Source organism: Acomys russatus, chromosome 10 (assembly GCF_903995435.1).
Source record: "Acomys russatus chromosome 10, mAcoRus1.1, whole genome shotgun sequence".
In the NCBI taxonomy this organism is placed as follows: Eukaryota; Metazoa; Chordata; class Mammalia; order Rodentia; family Muridae; genus Acomys; species Acomys russatus.
Genome location: NC_067146.1, coordinates 1,918,295 through 1,940,392, shown reverse-complemented (window position 1 = coordinate 1,940,392; position 22,098 = coordinate 1,918,295). Strand labels below are relative to the sequence as shown.

General features: G+C 41.7%; 1 protein-coding gene across 1 annotated transcript in view; it reads left to right on the top strand.

The window, feature by feature from the left end:
* Mgam (maltase-glucoamylase) overlaps window positions 1–22,098 on the top strand; it is a 117,339-nt gene that overhangs the window by 74,288 nt on the left and 20,953 nt on the right. Inside the window, exons 58-74 of the mRNA XM_051151659.1 lie at window positions 2,715–2,849; window positions 4,203–4,290; window positions 5,383–5,521; window positions 6,276–6,409; window positions 6,529–6,563; window positions 6,656–6,772; window positions 7,175–7,323; window positions 7,980–8,064; window positions 8,871–8,927; window positions 11,441–11,565; window positions 13,745–13,833; window positions 15,909–15,952; window positions 16,362–16,529; window positions 19,851–20,003; window positions 20,321–20,521; window positions 20,752–20,906; window positions 21,777–21,945. Coding sequence (XP_051007616.1) covers window positions 2,715–2,849; window positions 4,203–4,290; window positions 5,383–5,521; window positions 6,276–6,409; window positions 6,529–6,563; window positions 6,656–6,772; window positions 7,175–7,323; window positions 7,980–8,064; window positions 8,871–8,927; window positions 11,441–11,565; window positions 13,745–13,833; window positions 15,909–15,952; window positions 16,362–16,529; window positions 19,851–20,003; window positions 20,321–20,521; window positions 20,752–20,906; window positions 21,777–21,945 — 2,043 coding nt within the window. The remainder of the gene's footprint in view (window positions 1–2,714; window positions 2,850–4,202; window positions 4,291–5,382; window positions 5,522–6,275; window positions 6,410–6,528; window positions 6,564–6,655; window positions 6,773–7,174; window positions 7,324–7,979; window positions 8,065–8,870; window positions 8,928–11,440; window positions 11,566–13,744; window positions 13,834–15,908; window positions 15,953–16,361; window positions 16,530–19,850; window positions 20,004–20,320; window positions 20,522–20,751; window positions 20,907–21,776; window positions 21,946–22,098) is intronic.

The window sequence follows — 22,098 nt, the reverse complement described above, 5'->3', positions numbered from 1 at the left end:
ACATGGCCTTTGTGAGCTCAAGTCCTAGACACTCAGAAGACCTTTAACATAAGAGCCCTTTTAGAGGAACTTTATCTTTACAATATTATATCCCAGCCAGTATTCAGAGGTAGAGGAGAAAGGCTGTAGTTACTAAAATTGAACGGGCAGAAATTATGTCAATTTATATTTAGAACATGTAGTTAGTTCTAGTAGAGAAGACAAATATTTCCTAGAATTCATAATCTAGAGAAAAGTGCTCAGGCTTGCACAGCCTCCATAGAGTACTGAGAATAGTCAACAGCATGGGACAGTGATGCTCAGATACCTCGGATTGATCTCTGGGCCTCTGCAAGCAAACTGCAGTACTCATGGCTGTCGGACTGTGTCTGTCTTTGGTAGTACATGAAGTAGAACAAATAGAAACTGACTTGAGGAGGTTTCAAACACTGCTCAAAATGAGTCAGAATCAGGTCAAGGTTGTTTTCTCTTTGTTGTGTGTAAGTATTATCTATCATCTATCTATCTATCTATCTATCTATCTATCTATCTATCTATCTACTCTATATAATTTATCTTCAATGTGCCATTTCTTATTTTGTTAAGATTTAAGCATCAGAGTTAGCTTCTTAGTGTCTCCATCAGTTGTCAAAGATAACTTGCACTTGGTGGTCCAGGCCACCCATGGGGACACCTGAGCATCTCAAGTCCTTTTAAATGGGTTTTGTGGTCCTTATCGTTAATGATTTCATCAATGAGCAGCTGCTTTTGCTTCAGTGATGCTACACTGAACTGGTCTCTGCCTTGCGATTTAAGAACTTTGGACCTCCTTCTTTAGGGCAATGGCTAGAAGTAGGACTGGAATTTTGGAGTATTTGTTGCCTGTCACCACAAATGTCAATGAGCAGAGTCCAGAACTCTGCCTTTATCTGCTGCACTTTACTCAAAAGACAGGCAATCGGGAGATGCAGAAAATTAACACCCACTCAATCTTCCTTCCCATCTCATGTCCAGCAGGCATATCTTTAGGGATTGAAAACAAAGACAGTCAGACATTCCACTTCTGGTCACCAGGTCAACTGGTCAGCTTCTCCTGTATTATTATTATTATTATTATTATTATTATTATTATTATTATTATTATTATTATTATTATTGTGTCTCTATGCGTGTGAGGATTCACATAATATCAAGATCATTTTTCTGAAGGTGTCTAATATGTTAATGGCTAAGTCAGAACAAACAAACTAGTATAACAGGTGATATGTGTGTGCTGAGTTAGTTGAAATATGTGTGTACAGATTCGTGTCTACAATATGAAGTGCAAATATACTTTATACAGTAAAGCAAGGTTGGCTTGATTTACAGTTACATCCCATAGACGATTCAATTCTGACTTAGACATAGCTGATAATGCCTGTATATTTTGATATTCTATTGACTCTTTTCCATAGCCCATGTTTCTGGGTTAGTGTAAGTTGGATTTCTGCTTCTGGTGCAAGGTTCTTCTTGTTAGGAGCTTCATGATTTCTATTTCCATTTTTATACTAAAAGGAATACTTGAACCTCAACGTATCACCATTATTATACATAGTGCCTCCCCTGTGAAGAAGCAATGCATACTGATCCCTTTATCATCTAGTCTTCAACATCTTCTCTTGTGCACTCTCTGGCCTATGGGCTCATCCCTAATTGACCGTTCTTTGGTGTGTGTAATCACCATACAGTGTCCTAGCCAAGACTTCCTGTGTTTTTTCACCGTGCCATTCTTTAGCTCCTTGATGCTTGCAGTTCTGTGAAGAACATAAAGGAGAGCTGTTGGTTGAGATATACCAATGGCTGAAATGTCCAACAATAACTAACAGGAGGATGGTTTTTTTTTTTTTTTTTGGCTGTGTTTTTTCCCCCGAGTGGCATAAATCCATGAGTATGAAGGGGTAGGGAAGATTGTGTATCTATTATTTTCTCCAATTCTGTTGAACACAGTGGAAAACATGAGGATCGACTCGAAAATATAAGGCAAGATCTTTGCTCCTAAAAAGTGTAAAATCCAGTTAAGAAGTGATAGCATTGAAACCATTCTTAATGTAAGATGTAGACACTGCTTTTATAAGTTGAGGGAAGAGGAGTAGAAACTAAAGAGGAAGCGGCCACCTTAAGTTCCCTTGCTTTATGTGACATGTGATTGTAGGTTTCATCTGATTTCGAAATCACAGCAAACAGAGAGCCATACTAGTTGGTCCAAGACCATTAAAGGCGATCTTATTCCAACTTCTTTCCCAGTGGGAATGTTTGTTGAATGCTTTTGTCCAACCTGACATCCGACTTTCTAGTTAAGCTCTCACATGGCTCCTACCTCGCCTCATCAGCCCTAAGCAATGACGAGACAATCAGGACAGGGACCTACAGCAAGAGTTAGTGAGTGCAGTCTGTTGCTCACTCCCACTCCTGAAGAGATAGCCACTGGGGGGTTTCACTGGAGAAGTTCGCCAGCAGAAATTCATTGGATATTTTTCAATTCTTAGTAGGTAGCATTTTGTGCTGTCTTATCTGTGTTCCACGTGCTTTTCTAAGCTACCACTATCCTAAATATCTGCTACAGACTTGGTTCATACTCTCGTTCTCTACCACCGTATAGTATATAAGACTTTGCACAAGTCACATTCATATTAAATGTATTTTTCCTGCTTAATATAATCACTCATGACAAATAACAAAGCACTGTAATTTTACAGCAATACCGAGCCTATGTGGCCTTCCCAGACTTTTTCCGTAATTCAACTGCCCTCTGGTGGAAGAAGGAGATTGAAGAACTCTACACCAACCCTGAGAATGCAACAAAGAGCTTGAAGTTTGATGGCCTGTGGATTGTAAGTGTGTGTGTGTGTGTGTGTGTGTGTGTGTGTGTTGCTTACATGTGTGAACACATTTGTTTGTGTATCTTTCTGCATCTTAAATTTAAAAAAGATTTACTATTAATTTCATTTGTATGGGTGTTTCCCCTATATGTACGCATGTACACCATGTATGTACTATTTTGCATACATGTAATGTAATGTATGTATGTATGTACATTATGTATGTGTCTGGTACTCAAGAAGGTGTCAGATCTTGAATTGGAACTGGAATTGAAGTTATAGATGGTTGTTAGCCACCATGTTTACACTGAGAACTCCAAAAGAACAACAAGTGCTTTTCAGCACTGAGAGATATCCCCAGATGATCTATCTGTGTGTTCTTAATATATTAACAGAATAATATCCACCCCAGTGCACTGCCTCAAATCAGGTGTGGAGCAACTTAGATCCTCTCCATACCTAGTTTTATACCTGAAGTTCTTGTTCTAAGACCTCAAATGAAATCCTTGGAACTTTGATGCCCCAGGAGAACATTTCCTATAGATCTCTCTCTCTCTCTCTCTCTCTCTCTCTCTCTCTCTCTCTCTCTCTCTCATTCCTTCTCTCTCTCCCTCCCTCCCTTTCTCTTCCTTCCTTTCTTTTCTTCTCTTTTAAACACTACTCACAAGCACAAAGCCTTGTGTTTAGTATTTTTAAAAAATTTTAATTTGTTATAATTTATTCAGATTACATCCCAATTGTTATACCTTCACTTGTATCTTCCTGCTCCCACTCTCCCTCTCTCTTCTGCCCTATTCCTCCCCACTAGATCTCTGACAGAACAGGACCTCTTCCCCCACCATATGACTACAGCCTAGCAGGTCACATCTGGATAGCCTGCTTCCCCTTCCTCTGTGGTCCAGCCAGGCCTCACACCAAGGGAAAGTGATCAAATCTGGGGCACCTGAGTTCATATCAAAAGCAGTCCTTGCTCTCGCAACAACCATGGGGGATGAGCTGTCCATTGGCTAGATCTGAACAGGGGGTCAGATTACTGCATGCATTGTCCTTGGTTAGTGCAACAATTTGTGCAGGCCCCGTGGGTCCAGATCTGCTGGCCATGATGGTCTCCTTATGGGGCTCCTGAACCCTCTGGGTCCTTCCATTCCTCCATTCTTCCATCTTCCCATTCTCAGTGCTCCACCTGAAGTCCAGCAGTCAGTCCCAGCATCTTCTTTATCACCAGAGTCCTCAGCATTTGAAGAACTTCTCTATGCAGATGTCCAGGGATTACTGGATGTTCAATGTTCTATTTGCATTTACTTGTCTCTGAATTGATATGCTAGGGTTATATTTAAATAGTAACAATGTTTCTGACACTTACAGGACATGAATGAACCTTCCAGCTTTGTGAACGGGGCAGTTCCTTCTGGCTGCAGTGATGCTACTCTGAACCATCCACCCTACATTCCACGTAAGAACCTTAGGTCTCCTCCACTGAGAGTGGGCAGTATCTGGAATCAGAACTGAAATGCTGGAGCAAATGTTGCCTGTCAGCCCAAGTGCCATTGAGGAGAGGCAGGAATTGAAGATCAGCTGTACTTTATTCAGAAACAGGCAATCTGGGAAGGCAAAAAATGAACATCTCCACAATCAATCTTCCCCTTTCTAGTTAGCACATTTTAGGGAGTGTGTGATGATCTCATCAAAATGCGTATATTCTGATTCCTTTGTACATAAGAGAGTGCTGTTGTGTGTGGTCTTCTGGTATATAAAATGGATCCTCTCTGTTTTCTGTGCATAAGCCCAGGCAGCAAAGGTTACCTCTGGCCAGAAGGGGTAACCTGGCTACCAAGGGTAAGTTCTCATAGTTGCTGTGGTTTAATGAGGCCAAAGGCAAAGTACAGGAAGAAGTGCTTTGTCCAATTCTGTGTGGGTAAGATCCTGGAGACACTGGGAAATGTTTCTCAGATTTGTCCAGGTAGTTCTCAATAGCAGTAATGTCTTCAAAGGCTTCTGCCTATGTCTTAATTATTTACTTTTATGATAATGCATCTACCTGCATTTTCTTTGTAACCAATGACTGGAAAAAGTTGCTTCCCTTGTGTCATGGAGCCAATTGACTTGAAGGTTCTATGTGTGTTTAAACCTTAGTTCCCCCAGATTTAGTTTCTTTGAAGTATCAGATATTGCAAAGATTACTATCAGTTTTTTTTAATAGTAGAGTGTATATAAAGAGGCAGATAATATTGCAAGCATCATTCACGCGTGTTAAGAATGAGAAATAGTTTGCAATAGCAGTCTTGGCCAAAGGCTGCCCTGTTGTCAGGGAATGGGAACTCAGGGTCATCTGCCTCCTTTACTTTCTTAAGTGACCCAGGAATTGAAATCACATGCAGGCTTCTCGTGCCTAAGCACAGAGCGCTGCTCTGAGATGGCTTTAGGCGATAGAGGGGGCCCAGATGGAGATGAAATTTATCTTAAGTTCTAGAGGTCGGTCCACTAACAGGAGGTCAGGAATGAGAAGAGTCTTAACTGGTGTTCGCTGTTATATATCCTCTCTCAGACTTGGAAGGCAGGGACAGGGGCCTGAGCAGCAAGACGCTGTGCATGGAGAGCGAGCAGATCCTTCCAGATGGCTCCCGGGTGCGGCATTATGATGTGCACAGCCTGTACGGGTGGTCCCAGACCAGACCCACCTACGAGTGAGTTACACTCTGCTTTCTCCTGGTGGCGCTACTTCTGGGATGGGTGTTGTAGCTTCTCTACTCTTCCATTCATTCCCCCACGCTGAGGGTAAATATAGTGTGATAGCAATAACCATGTGGCAATTCTTATTTGTTAATCAAGTTCTCCTTTGTTATGGAAACCAATAGAGCTCTTGAGCATACCCACTTGTACACTGTAAGTTACTGGGCAGTGTAGCCATTACCGTGGCACCATCAGTAACAAGAGAAAAAGTATTAATTGAGGGCTAGACAATTCGATTCTTTACATTGAAAGTGAGCCATTATCTCTTTAGGTGTTTGTTTTTCTTTGGCCACTGCTATTGAACAGTCAGTGGGTTTTTGTTGAAATAGCTTGTGCTATGTGTGCACCAAAAGAAAAGAAATAATTATTGTAAGGTAAATACTATCAGGATTTACTCTATTCTTCCTCAAATACCAAATGTCAAGTATGTGTAAATAAGTAGCCAAATTCTGTAACTGCTTACAACTTGGGGGCAAGGCAGGATTTATCACATGGTAAGATGTTCTGAAAACTGGGTAAAGGCCTTATTGACATTATTAACCTGATTAGCCAACCAGACCTCCTCTAAAGGGTCCTAATTCTATATTCCTTGTAGTCACACAGGAAAGATTTTGTCAAGATACCCCAAGTGCAAGGGCTCTGGGGGGTAAGCTCTGTCACCACTCTTCCCTTGCCCTCCATCAATTTTCCTTCTTGTGTTCCAACTAGAGCCATGCAGGAGGTGACAGGAGAGAGGGGGATCGTCATCACACGCTCCACATTCCCCTCCTCTGGACGCTGGGGAGGGCACTGGCTGGGAGACAACACAGCGGCCTGGGACCAGCTGGGGAAGTCCATCATTGGTGTGTGGGCTGTGCCCAGGGGCTTCTGCAGACAGGGGTGGGAGCAGGACCCTTGCTGAAGGGGAGGAGAAGGCACAGGACGAGTGCCTGTCCTGAGCCTGCTGCACCTCTCATTGCAGGCATGATGGAGTTCAGCCTCTTTGGCATTTCCTATGTAAGTGTCCTGGGCTTGCTCCCCCCCCCCCAAGAAGGTGTCAGAGTCTCTCAGAAGGCAGCAAGAGCTCACCTTGTTCCTTGTTGTTTCAGACTGGGGCAGACATCTGTGGGTTCTTTCAAGATGCTGAGTATGAGATGTGTGTTCGCTGGATGCAGCTGGGCGCCTTTTACCCCTTCTCCAGGAACCACAACACCATTGGGACCAGGGTAGGACGTCAGGATTCTCACCTGCATGATGTCACTGGACATGCTACTTCAGTTTCTGAGAGCCTTCCTGCTGACTGTCTTTCCTGAGACAGTTCACAGACGTTAAGCCTTCTTCTTATAAACTATATTCCTTAATACTATTTTTGCTGACTTTGTTTGCTTAGAAACTATATCCCACTATATCTCATGAACAACATCTTCAGGGTTTTTAATTTTTTTCTGAGAAAAAAATTGCTCATTTTTCTCAGTCCATTATGAATATTCTGGAAGTCTTATCCATTATTTTATGTATTATATGACATGTTATCGCATGTTAGTGGTGTTCTGTTTGGCCTTGGATGACCCTTTTGAGTTCTTGGGTGTCTCAGGTGGGCTTGGAACACTTTTCTCATTCTGCTTTAGAGACAAGACCCTGTATCCTGGGATAAAGCCTTTGAGGATATTTCCAGAAGTGTGCTGCAGACCAGATACACCCTGTTGCCATATCTCTACACCTTGATGCACAAGGCCCACACGGAGGGCAGCACAGTTGTGCGGCCTCTTCTCCATGAGTGAGTGTGAAAATGGATTTCTGGTAAACAATAGGCAATGTGTTTAACCTGTGTGGTGGGAGTTGATGACGTGATTGTTCCTGTCTGAAGCATTGCTCTCTTTTTACAATATGGTCCTGGTGGAGACCATACCTTATCAATGTTCTGTGCTTTGCTTACAAGTTATCTTGAATGAAAGGCCAGCTATTGAATTAAAAAAGGAGAAAAGATCCAACATCCCTTACTGTTATTTTGTTATGTAATTCTAGTCCACCATTTGTTCAGGTCACCTCTGTGAGCATTCTAGTAAAGATTTAAGAATAAAAAACCTGTTTGCATTAAAAATGTGCCTTAGGATCAGCTGCTATGAGAGGTATTGTAAAGATTCTTTATAGCCTCTGTCATGTTTAACTGAAGTGCTCAGATCTGACTGCAGAAATATGTATAGGAGAAATAGTTTGCCACGAGCACATTTCTTGACAATATCTGATGTTTTGGGTGCAGGACGCATAGGATGATATGGGTATTCCATCCTCACTAGCCTGGCAGAGCTTACTGGAGGCAGAGGACACGTAACAGTCTTTGATGCGGGTCCTAACTTGAGCCTTGATTTCTTCAGGGTATTAAGCCAAAGCCCTGTTAGTGTCTCATTGTGACACCTTCAACTCCCTTTCCAGATTTGTGTCAGACCGGGAGACGTGGAATATAGACAGACAGTTCCTGCTGGGTCCAGCCTTCCTGGTCAGCCCTGTGCTGGAGCCTGTGAGTATGGAGGCCTCTGGGAATGGGTGGATCCCAACTGCTAGGCTAAGTGAGTGTAAAGAAGAAAGTAGGGTGTGAAACATGAGACAGTGTTCTCTTACCCTGTACTTGTCTCTTGTGGTCCTTCAGAGTAGAATTCTGTTTCTTGGGCTTTCTTCCTCAAATCATTCTTTACATAAACCCAGTATCTCCAGTACATGGAACAGTCAAGATGAAAAGAGTTTCATAGTTTATTTGAACACATGGCTGTTTTCACACTGATTAAAATGAAATGGGTAGGATCAGCTATGGGAGGTATTCTTTATAGCTTCGGTCATGTTTAACTAAAGTCCTCAAAGCTGCTTGCAGCAATATGTGTCACCCTGTGGCTGGCTGGTACTATACTTTCTTCTATATGTAGTGACACATGTATTAAGATGTATTTTACCTCTTCTGTACCTAAGCAAGTACTTAATTAACTATACAGAGAATGTAATTAAATCATTGAACCTGCAGGATTTTTTTTTTTTTTTTTTTGCTTTATACCTAACCTTAGCTATTGTGTCTTTAGAGAAGGATGGGTAAGTCTTCAAACAGGAGGTGGTTGGTTATCTTCTTTGAAGTCCTATTCCTCAAGGTACTTGGTTTTATTAGGCAGTTTTCACCCTTGGAAACCAGGGAAGAATACAGGCGTTCTCAGCACTGGTGATCTTAGGAAGCTGAAGCACCCATACCCAAGTCCACGTTTATTATTGTAAAGGTACATTGCAGGTTGCTTACTCCATCTCAGATGGCAATGCCCATGCTTGATCTGTCTTTAATTTCAGAATGCCCAGACCATCCGTGCATATTTCCCCACAGCCCTCTGGTATGACTACTACACGGTAAGTTTGCTAAATGCTTATACGACCTGGCAATGTTACAGTTCAAACTCTCCGAGTATGATGGATTCAGAAGATAACAGACCAACTTCTGACTCTGGAAACCACCTCTGTGGTCTAGCATGAGTCACCCAACCCTTGTGTAAGATAAGCTTGCTTGCTTCCTGTTTGGGTCTGACAAGCTTAAGTCACTCTTTTAGAGAAGTGGTATAAAGTGACATACGATCTTGTGCCTGGCTTGGTGTGAGCGTATCTTTTCTTATGCCATCGTTAACAACATGGTGAAGACTCTAACAAGCTGTTTTTCGACACCAAAAAGCACTTAAGAGTGCTATGTTTGATCACATTTCCATTTTGGTAAGTTCACCCTCATAGAGACCCTCCCCATCTGCATTTCTAAGTGTCTGTTGGTGTTGCACAGATGCTCAAATAATTACTCCATGTGATTAACTAAGATGTCTGAGATAAAGTGCTGTGCATGAAAAACACAGATATTATTCCAAAAAGAATATGAATTTATTGTTTGGAGTCAAGAGTGAGTGACTGTTGCCTGGGAATAGGGATTCAAGTTGCCCCAAATGGCATGCTGCACTGTGGAAGCAGATACATGGACTTTTTATAGTTGCATAGCAACAGAAAGCTGTAAGTCAGGACATCTGTCAAATATCTTGTGGTCCTAGTGTTGGAGAGGCAGAGACAAGAGGATCCAGCCAGTCTAGCCAACCAGCAGCTCTAGGTTCACTGAGAGACCTTGCCTTAAAATGCAAGCAAGCAAACAAATAAATAAAATGGTGAAACTGATGACTAGAGCAATCAGACCTACACACACACACACACACACACACACACACACACACACACACACGGGGGGGGGAGACTACTGCATATATACATATTTATATACAGCCATGTGCACATGTGCATACATATGAACACATATATACATACAATCACACACAGACACACACTTAAACACACACACAAATGCATAGACACTCATGCATATAACGCAGCAGTTCTCAACCTGTATGTTAAGACCCCTTTGAAAGTCGAATGACTCTGTCACAGGGTTTGCCAAAGACTATCAGAAAATACAGACATTTAAATTATGATTCATAACAGGACAAAATTATAGTTATAAATTTACAACAAAATAATTTTATGATTGGGGGTCACTGCAACATGGGAAACTGTATTAAAAGGTTGCAGCCTTAGGAAGATTGAGGACCACTGATATACAGCCGTATGCACACATATCTATCTAGCTATCTACATATATATGAATGTATATCTATCTACACACACATGTACATGTACATATGCATTGTTACTAGTGTCTGCACTGACTGCAAGTAGCAGTAAACAACATCATATTCCTAACTCAGAAGCTATCTTTAATTGATACCATTTTCAAATGAAAAATTAGTTTTCTCCAGGGGAGTCTCACTGTAGAAAAAAAGTACTCTTAAGGGTAGCCTGCATACCCAGCAGTGGATGGATAAGAGAAAGTAAGCTCAATAACATCTTTGGAGGTTCTTTGTCTCATAATGCTATGGCAGGTTTCTTTAAAAATATTTTTTACCTTTCATACACACACACACACATATATGTATGTATGAATAGTGTATATGTGTGTGCATGTGTTACCCTACAGTTTGGGGCTTGGGGGCATATGGTATGGCTTCTGATTTTTGTGTTTTTATGGGATTCCTGAATGTGTGAGTGACTCTTCGTCTATGTCAGTTTCTTGGGCCTTTTCTTGGGCTCTTCCTTCTGTTTGTTTTGTCCTATTCCAACTTGTTTGTTTTTGCTTTATCTTTTATATTATAGTATCTCTTAGATGGCTTTTTCCCTAAGGAGACACAGGAAGGGGAGGGATCTGAACAGGAGTGGAAGTGGGGAGGAACTGGGAGGAGCAGAGAGGAGAAAACATAATAGAAACTATTTTATGAAAATAGATCTATTTTCAGTAAAAGAAAAAATGCAAAAAATACCTGCATTATGAAGCCCTGCTGTGGTTGAGAAAAGTGAAAGGATTTTAGGTTATGACTCAGATGAGTGAACATCTTTCACACATGACTGGTGAAGGTGTGAAATGTAATACAGAGGTAGTTCAAGACAAGGGTGTGTAAATAAGTCTGCTCACACTCATCTTTGCAATGGAGCATATATCAAACAAGCTAGGAACTTGGTGGGGGTGGAAGGCAGGACAGCATGTCCTAGTCAACAAGACATAAGTGTGGGTACTGTCCAGTGTCATCTTGCATCATGCCTTAGAAACAGGGTGTAAGGTGAGGACGATTGGGCTCTATATGAGATCCTGCAAAGGCCAGGAACTCCCATGGAGACTTAGAGCAACACAACCAGACCTCATACGAGGGTGGGTGAATGAACATGGTATGAAAGCTTGTGGCGAATGGTGATGACCTGGTGTAGCTGTAGGGAGGTGGGTGAGAGGTGCGGCTCAGGTAGGAGTGCGCACTTGCCCTCACCATTTCTCCTCCTTTCGATACCAGGGTGCAGATATTACTCCAACAGGAGAGTGGAAGACCTTACCTGCCCCTCTTGAGCACATCAATCTTCACGTCCGTGGTGGCTACATCCTACCGTGGCAACAACCTGCCCTGAACACTCACTTAAGGTGAATGAGCAGAATGTGGTTATGTTTTGCACATGTCTGAGCTCATTCTTGTCATGAGAGTCAGCGATCTCTGCACTATCAGTCTTAAGACCAAAAGCCGTTTTATTGTGCTTATGTTTCTCTTTCTTTTTGTATTTTGCCTATTTCTTCCAGCAGGCGTATGCTGTGGGTTGGTGTGTGTGTGTGTGTGTGTGTGTGTGTGTGTGTGTGTGTGTGTGTGTGTGTGTTACCATACTCTGCTCTTGAATTTCCCGAAGTCTCTACTCTATGTGCTCTTGACAGAGAACTGTCAAAACTTCTGGACTTCAAAAGACTTTCTTCCTGATCTCAATACTCATTTTACATTTAAGGACAAGTTGACAATTGGGGTGGTCAGCATCCCTGGATTTCTCAGGGCTGTAGTTATTTTCACATTGTAAGTCTCATGACTTGAGAAAGCCCAATTCTGGGCAATTTTACTGGTACTCTCCCTACCTGATGTGGCCTGGTGACTTATATGTAGTTGTGTGCTTGTTCCTCACGTCATATCTGCTCTGAATTTGGGCTCTATTGACTGTGGTTCTACAAAACCAGTTCCTGTTTCTTACCAACAAATGAGCACTTTTGATTATTTGTAATTGGCTTTTAACAGCGCAAATTCAAATCTCTCTCACTTTTCCTGAGCCACTGACTTTTTCTCATCTTTGCTTATACAATTATAATCTGTCTCTGCAGAAGAGCTACTTATTGGCATCTTCATGTGTTTCAAAGTTTAATCCCAGTAGGTTTCAACAGACAGGAACTTCTTTTTTAAATTTTTTTTATTAATTTATTCTTGTTACATCTCAGTGGTTATCCCATCCGTTGTATCCTCCCATTCTTCCCTCCCTCCCATTTTCCCCTTATTCCCCTCCCCTATGACTGTTCCTGAGGTGGATTTCCTCCCCCTGTATATGCTCATAGGATATAAAGTCTCTTCTTGGTAACCTGCTATCCTTCCTCTGAGTGCCACTAGGTCTCCCCCTCCAGGGGACATGGTCAAATATGAGGCACCAGAGTTTGTGTGAAAGTCATACCCCATTCTCCACTCAACTGTGGAGAATGTCCTGTCCATTGGCTAGATCTGGGTAGGGGTTTAAAGTTTACCACCTGTATTGTCCTTGGCTGGTGCCTTAGTTTGAGCAGGATTCCTGGGCCCAAATCTGCCTATCATAATGTTCTACTTGTAGGTTTCTAGGACCCTCTGGATCCTTCTACTTTGCTATTCACCCATGCTTCTCTCATCTAGAGTCCCAATAGGATGTCCTCCCATCTGTCCTTCTTAGTGGGCTTGAAAACCTGCCTTTTTCCTTGAATCTCACTCACCTCCATAGTATTTCAACTTACAAGTTTTATGAGAACATGACTAAATATCATTACTCCTCTCCCTCCCCTCTCCCACCTGTCTCTGTCAAATAACCAGTTTCAGACCACTCTGTGCACTGATACAAAATTTCTGCTTCAAAAATTAAAATCTTATTCCTCCCTAGTCTGAAGCCCTTCAAGAATGCAATGCCCATGTCTATCAAATTGTGGTTTTAAGTTGACTGTGGCACCTCTATCCTTTTCAATGTGTTAATAGTAGAGGTGGCTTTCAATGCTCCAAAGATACTATCCTCCCAGTAAAGTCATTTGTTTTAGCACACTTGAATTATGCTTCTATTAAACTTGGCCTAAGGACCAGGGTATGGAGCATACTAGCTAAGCAAGTGCATTACCACTGGGTGATCCCAGCACATCCCTAGTCCATTTGCCTCCATTTTTCTAATTACTCATTTCTTATCATTTTCCCATTTAGATTTAAAATTCAAACCACTGAGATTCTTCTCCTTGAATAGGAAGTCTAAAATATCCTGGATTGTGGCAACATTGTCTAGGATGTTTTTCCCTCCTCTAATCACCCATATTATGAATAGGGTTGCATTTTTAATGGTATTGCAGCAGTTCTAAGACTTACATGCTTGCACCCTTTGTAGATGTATTATCTTCTAAAATAATTACTGGAGAAATTAATTTATGATATTTTCCTCCTGTCCCTAAAGCAAAAGAGTCATGTAGCAACTCTGAGTAGTATCTTTCTCAGTTGAAATTTTATGCAAATGTTTGGAAAAATCCTTTAAGCACTAAGGATGCGTGCCTTATGTGAATCTGTTCCCCACAGCCGGAAGAACCCTCTTGGTCTTATCATTGCCCTGGATGAGAACAAAGAAGCAAGAGGAGAGCTGTTCTGGGATGATGGGCAGACAAAGGGTGAGTGGCGTGAGAGGGTGTGGCCACTGCAGAGATGCACCAGACTCTGTCCTTTTACTCCTGTGGGTCCTTCAGCTGTGGGTGAAATCTCACCGGGCATCTTAGCTACAGCATCCCAGAGAAAACATTTGCTCTGGTTGTACTGGCCGGAGGCCATGATAGATGAACCACAGATGGAAGGAGAACATACACCCCCCATCAATTCTTGTGTTGGCTTCATTTATTTTTTAATAAACCCTGAAGGGACACAGTTTCATGACTGGTGCTTTAGTTTCATCCTTTCAGACATGTATATTATCCTCAAATCCTGGGGAACAAGTGTTGTTGGTGAGCACACGCATTCCTAGTGCCTGTGCATCAAGCAGTGCACATCAGTACACATCAGCTGCTGTGCAGTTATGATATTGTGGTCCTAGCTTAAGAAATAGATTCCCCCGGAACACTTGCTTTGGAAACATTTGCGGGGAATCTTTGCAGGGTTATTGCAGCAAGGAGAAAGCAATACTTGTATACTTGGTTCATAATTTTGTCATTCTCAAGCTACAGTTTTTAAAAATCTTAGTTTCATTTAGAAATAATGAATTGACAAAGTTTGAACGTACTAAATGTCTTCAACATATTAATCATTTACTGATCACCATCCACATTATCCACAGTGAAGGCATCCAGTTTCCTCAGTGCTATACATTATCTGCCTGTGCTCTTGTAACTCAGCGTTTCTGCCCACTGAGTGACGTCTCTATTTCCCTGCCCCTCGGCAAGTGCAGTTCCATGCACTACTTCTGAAAGTTCATTTTTAGAAAAGACCCAAAGTTGTGGGATATATTGAAGAAAAGGTTCACACATAACTGTGGTGGCTACACTAACACTTTAACAAGTGTTTGTGCAGAAACCCAGAGGGCTTCTCTTTGTGCCTAGCTTCTTTCACTTAATGATGTGCCTTAGGCTCATGCAAGGTCACATGTTGCAATGTTTCTATGTTTTCACTTGCTGCAGACTCTATGATGTACATGTTCCACCATTTCTTTTCCCACCACCTACACATGGATGCCTTAAATACTTTCCACATTTTCACTATTGCAAAATGTATGCAGGACTTTTACTTAAGCACTGAGCGTAAGTAAGTCTTCTAGGAAAACAATAGGGAAAACATTGTTTGTCATTTGTCTTCATAGACAAAGTCAAGGATAAGTGCTACATAAGCCTTGAAGTCTTCTATACAGGAAAAGAAAAAAAGGTAGTTTGCCAAGGCAGCTTAACGAAGTAGGAGCAAATTATGTATTTGATAAAAAAAAAGTCAATGGGAAAAATATAAGAAAAACTCTTAAAAATTGACAGCAAGAAAATGCATAATGTGATTTTAAAATAAAAAAAATATTTCAATAGATGTTCTTTCAGATAAAACACAAACACAAACACACACACACACACACAAACACACACACACACACACACACACACACACACACACACACACAGAGAGAGAGAGAGAGAGAGAGAGAGAGAGAGAGAGAGAGAGAGAGAGAGAGAGAGAGAGAGAGAGAGAGAGAGAGAGTCAATATGCACATGAGAAAAATCTGAGCCTAGAAATACATTCAGATTTAAATAAAACACTATGAGGTATCATCCCACATCTTTTAGTATAAACAGTATGAAATAATTAACTATAATGAGTATTAGTGCAGAAACCCAGACGGCTCATTGGCATCCTTTGATAGAAACAAGTTGGCCTAGCCATTGTAGAAAAGAAAGCTGAAAAGAAAATGGTTTATGATACAATCATCCCATTTCTAAACACACACATATGTGTGTCTATGAAATGAGCTTGCCAAGGAGAATCTGCACTCTATGTTCATTGTGGCATTATTGCCACGAGGCAAGAAATGCAAATAACTTGTGTACACTGATTGATGAATGAATGGATTCATTCATTATTGGATTCAGTGGAATGTTTAATCTTTCATAAACGGTATCTTTAATTTTTCAAAATCAATTGTCAGCTTTAAGGGGAGGAGGTAAAATTTGGCCTTCTGTGGTGACCAGGCCAGACTGACTCATCTCTCTTTTGTTTTCAGATCTCACAACCAATAATGTTCTATGTAAATTTTCAGCCACTCAAGTAAGTAGAAAGCTTTTAGGCATCTGAAATGTGGGCTTTTATTTGACCATTAGCACTATTGGCATGTGTATGTTTGTAGCTACATTTCCTGTAATGGCTATGGGTGAAGACAGTCCCATTTGTGACTTAATTCCCAGTAATTTCATCACCTGTGCTATCAAAAGAAGGCAATGATATTTATAAATAAAAGTAAGTAGTATTTTTCAGTAGAGGTAATTTATGCAGCCACTGTCTTTATCTAGTTATGTAAAGTGTCTGCATGCTCTCAGCTTTTATCCTAAGCATCCATTAGTAGAGAAGACTCCGGGGCCTTCCCAACAGCTGAACAGCTGATCTCGGATGTGGCATTTGTGGGCCTACAAAACCTTAGCTCATTCATTTGTGCATAACTATGCTTGATGTATTTCAGAACCGCCTGGATGTGAGCTCTTTAGGATCAACCTACATGGACCCTGATAACTTATCATTTCAAGAGATTAAAATTTTTGGAACAGAGGCACTTTACAATGTTAGAGTGAAACACAATGGTGCCATAACTCAGATGTCTCCTCGAGTCACTTATGATCCTAACGTGAAGGTAAGTCTATTTTGTTGAGGCTCTTCTCATTACATTATGGGGATTCTATTGTCAGAGTCGCTGGGGTTCTCAGAGGATGGCAGTGCCTCTGGGGCCTGGTGGAATGGTCAGACTGTAGGGAAATATCATAACATTTGGGAGACAGTCTGACTGGAATGAGTCAGGGAGCAGCTAGGGCAAGAATGATAAGGGCAGATGTGTTGGTTTTGTTTCTTATTCTTTCACACTGACTCTTCTTGTCTCTCAAGAGCTCTGCTCTGTTAATAACTTTACTACTATATATACCTGTATATATATGTACATATATAACACACAAGACATATAAGTCACATATATGTGTACATATACATACATGTCACGCATGCATGACATACACACACACACACACACACACACACACACATATATATATATGCCTATACACATACGGGACTTACTTGTGTGTGTATTATATAATTACACACACACACACACACACACACACACATTCATAACATAGATAGCAAAGTGTGGGCCAGGTCAGGTCAGATGATGCAGATCTCAGAGCTAACGTCCAATGCTGAAGTCTAATGAATTAAAAATTTTAAGTTTTAAAACTCTGTTGAGATGCTTTCTCCCTCACTATCTTCAGTGTTGAGTCTCTCACTCCAACACACATATATTCTCTGATGACATATTTAAGACAAAGAATTTGAAAATCCTATCCAAGTGATTATTTTGTATTGGATTAGAGGACAACCAAATAATTTTTCACTGGAAAGTCATGCACTTCTCCACCAGACAGAATTGTATTGCATTCCTCCAGGCCTTCATGTAAAGATCAATCTTCCTTCAGTAAACTTGAGCAACACAGTGGGGCTGCTGAACTGGCATGTATGAAGGAGTTGCCAAATTTGGGGAAAATAAGTCAGTTTATATGTCTAGTGTAATGTCACATTATCACATGTGAAGTTTTGTCTTCATAGCATGTATTCAGGACACTGACATCATGAACTAAAGTGGTGAATGGTTGGTTTTATATTTGTTGGAGTCCAAATCTTACTGTAATTGCTGAGAGCAGCTTACTGTCCAGGGTTGGGGATGGACCTGTAAAGATGAGGAGTCGGGTGAGATTCATTAGTTCAATAGGACAAGAAATCCCCAAATGGTAAACAATCTTTTGTCCTTCTGTTGAGATTAGAAGAAAGGGAGTTTCTGGAATACATTTAGCAGCTGAAGGTTGTGAATGCAGAAGCCCTTTCTTCTCTCATGATCGCAAGTGGCTGCTCAGTTCTATCAAAATGCCCTATTTTAGGAGAAATAAAAAGGGGGAAACAAAATAAGCAAAAAGGAAATACAGAAAAAAAGAGGATGGCAGAGATAGGGTTGAAGGAGGGAGTAAGAAACACTGGTCCAGGTGCTGTTGCTAAACTTGATGCTAACTTTTCGAAGTCACAGCTATAATAAATACATAGAATAAAATGTAATTATCGTCTGAGTGCTTTGCTATCCTGAAATGAAATACTACAGAAGAACATGTGTTTTGTAAATAAGAAAACAGGAAGTAGGTTCCACGATGGCCCCCACTTTGCCATAAAAGGAAAGTAAACCATTCAGCTCATCTAAGAATAACCTCATATTGTCACCCTGACAGTCCTGTGCATGACAATCCTGTGGATGGCAGTCTTGTACATGGCAGTCCTGTGCATGACAGTCCTGTGCATGAGGGTCCTGTGCATGATGGTCCTGTGCATGACGGTCCTGTGCATGATGGTCCTGTGCATGGCAGTCCTGTGCATGATGGTCCTGTGCATGGCAGTTCTGTGCATGACAATCCTGTGGATGGCAGTCCTGTGCATGACAATCCTGTGGATGGCAGTCCTGTGCATGACGGTCCTGTGCATGACAGTCCTGTGGATGGCAGTCCTGTGCATGACGGTCCTGTGCATGACAGTCCTGTGCATGACGGTCCTGTGCATGATGGTCCTGTTCATGACAGTCCTGTGCATGACAGTCCTGTGCATGATGGTCCTGTGTGTGATGGTCCTGTGCATGACAGTCCTGTGTATGACAGTCCTGTTCATGGCAGTTCTATGCATGACAGTCCTGTGCATGACAATCCTGTGTATCACGGGCATTTAGTTTTAAGAGGAGATTGGTTGATTCCAGAGGAAACACGTGGTCAGATTTTGGAAGGTCGTAGGTGCTAAGCTGCCAAGGTCATATGTGATTTAATTTTCAAAGGGTCTTACAATGGCTTTTGAACCAAGGCCTTGCTAGAAATGGTGGAGAGTTGGAATTGGTAAGATGGAAAGGTATCAGATTAGGAGGAGACTGAGAGAATTATGATAGTCTAATGCCACCTAAAAATGAAAAGGTTAAAAAATAGTCAACTATTAAAAATAAAATGTTGAATATTTAACTTGATAAATAGGATATCAGAATATTTCAAGATTTAAGCAAATGTCCTTAGGTGAGTGTTAGATATGGAAGAAAATGTGATGATTTATCCCAATTCACCATTTTTACAATAAATAAATTGAGATTAAAGTCATTTAGTTTGTCTAAGATTTCATAGAAATCTGAGAGTGGAAGCTGCCTCGGTTTCTTTTCTTGTTGCTTTGATAAAATGCACTGACAAGAGCAACTAGAGAAGAAATACTTATTCTGGTTCATGGTTTAAAGGTGTGACCCACCATGGTGGGAAAATCAAGGTGTCAGGTGCTCACAGCGTCTGGTTACATCACATTGACAAACAAAAAGCTGGGAGCAATGAACGAATATGGCTGCTTAGCCCAGGGTCTGAGACAGGGAATAACATCACTCACAGTGGAAAAATATTCCCTCATCAATCGATGTAACAAAGATACTTTCTCACATGCATGCACAGGTGATTCTGGGGTGTGTGGATTCGACAGCACTAGCCATCACAGGAACCTGGGACTAAGATTAACATTGCATATTCTCCATGTGCCTCTCACTGACAGAGATACAGCTTTGGGGAAGAAGCACAAGAAGAAAAGATCAAATCTAGAAGAGCAGAAGAGAAATTTGTGACCAAATACAAGGGACAGATAGGCCAGGGAAGGAACGAAAGGGAGCTGCCACAACAATTGTTATTTGCCCCCATTCTTACACAACGTGAGGAGGAGGACAAATGGAGTAATGGGCTGACACTTCCCTGTCATCGAATACTCAACTCTGTTCCTTTAAAGACAGCCATATGCCTTGCATGGTCAAGACTCTGCTGTCATTTCTACTTAGTTTTCTAAAGATGTTTTCAGATTGCGCAAGGGCTTTGATTCTAATGGTACACTTCCTGTGCCTTGTCCACCACTATAGGTTGTAGTTATTACAGGCATCCAGCTTCTCCTGAGAGAATCATACACGGTGGAGTGGGATGACAGCATAAGGGATGAGGAGAAGATAGACTGCTACCCAGATCAGGATGGAGCTTCTGAGGCAAGCTGCACTGCCCGAGGCTGTGTCTGGAAGGTAACTAACCTAGCAGAAGATGTTCATGTGCACCGATACTTCTAAATGTTTCATGAGCACAGCACATTGGTATACTTTTGTATGCGCTCAGATTCATAGGGAGAAAGGACTTCTTCAGGAATCTGGTGACTGTTAGAGCATAATGGCACAGGACTGGGATAGTTTTAATAAGTACATTTCTTGAAGACCAACTATTAAAATCTACAATATGTAAAATCACATACGCACAATCTTCTTCATATGAATTTCTTTTCCTAACTCTTTTTATTTGATAACTCCATATCCCTGCTGACTTAGAATATTGGCTTTCTTTCCAGGCATCCAGCTCTTCAGGGGTCCCTTTTTGCTACTTTGTCAATGAGCTGTACTCGGTCAGCAATATTCAGTATCACCCACAGGAGGCCACAGCCGACATCTCCTTAAAGGCTTCTCCTTATAGCAATGCCTTCCCCTCTACACCCGTGAGTCAACTGCAGCTGAGAGTGACCTACCACAAGGACAACATGCTACAGTTTAAGGTAAACACAGGGTGTGCAATCGGGTGTGAGGGAGGCTTTTTCAGTCTTGTTGCTCTTTGTTAGTCAAGGCTACAGATCCTTAAAAGAAGGTTTGTGCTTAAATTTACACAGTAAAATAGACAGTATGTTAACCTAATTCAGAGAGAAATGAAATGCTTACAGAACAGTATGATAGAACACCAGAAGTTATTTTCCGACCTGAATCTTTAAATCCATTTCCTCTGGCCTAGATCTATGATCCTAATCACAAGCGATATGAAGTCCCAGTCCCTTTGAACATTCCCAGTGTTCCATCCAGCACCCCTGATGGCTGTCTCTATGATGTCCTCATCAAGGAGAACCCATTTGGGATTGAAATTCGCCGGAAGAGTACAGGCACTGTAATGTAAGTGGATCCTGGTCTGACTTCCAGTTACTGTTCTTCTGACTGTTCCTCATCAGACGCATTGTCATTGCAGACAGCCTGGCTTAAATGGTCACGTTGCTCATGACCAGAACCATGAGGAAGCAATTTCCTTGATTTGTCCTTAGGAAAAGTCTTCAGTATCCTGAGTGTGATTACTAAGGCAGTTGCAGTGGGAATATAGCCAACACACATTTCTGGGCTTCCTTATGGGTGTTAAATGTTATTGTGAAGACTCCTGTTGGATGCACATGAGTTGGGTGCACATGTTCTTAGCAAACAGAGATAGTCTGTGTTACAATACATACAGGAAGTAAATATGGCTGAAACCATGTCATATTGGAAAAGGGACAGGATGACCTAGTTATAGAGAGGCCACTGCTTCCAGTACTGTGGTCTGAATTGGTTTCCCTGAGGCAGAGTTATTGTTTGAAATAGAACCTTGATAAGGAAGAGCCCAATATGGGGAGATAAAGCAGTGGTGTCGAGTGGGTTTTGGAAGATGAACAGCACTGTAGGCTGGGTGGAGCATCACTGAAGAATATGAATTTTGACATGATGCGGGGGGGTCACAGTCCTGGATGCCTGCAGAAGTAAGGTGCTCAAGGAGCAAGAAAGGCAAGGCATATGTGAGTGACAGCAAGTTGAGCTGGTGGAAATGTGTTGGACTTCCTGTTATGGAGAAGGCACTGAGAAGGGCAGTGACCGAAGGAAGATGGGTGGAAAATGGGCATTGTTTGGGGCCTCTGGTGGAATGAGGAAATCCAGAGTTCTGGGGTCCTCAGGAAGGCAACTTCTGGAAACCACTAGGAAGCTGATTTCCTTTTGCAAATGTTCCTTTTCCTTCTACAGCTGGGACTCTCAGCTCCTCGGCTTCACCTTCAACGACATGTTCATCCGCATCTCCACCCGCCTGCCCTCCACATACATCTATGGCTTTGGGGAAACTGAGCACACGACCTTCAAGATAGACCTGAACTGGCACACGTGGGGCATGTTTTCCAGGGATGAGCCCCCGGGGGTAAGGACAGAGTGCTTGTGGCCTGTGTTCTCTCCCCTTATCCACTGTCTGTGCTTCTTCCTTCTGAGCTGCACTTGACAGTTGCCTTCTGCTGTTATGTAAGTGGGTCACTCTTAAGCACCTTGTTTCTCATGTATTTAACTCACTTTATAG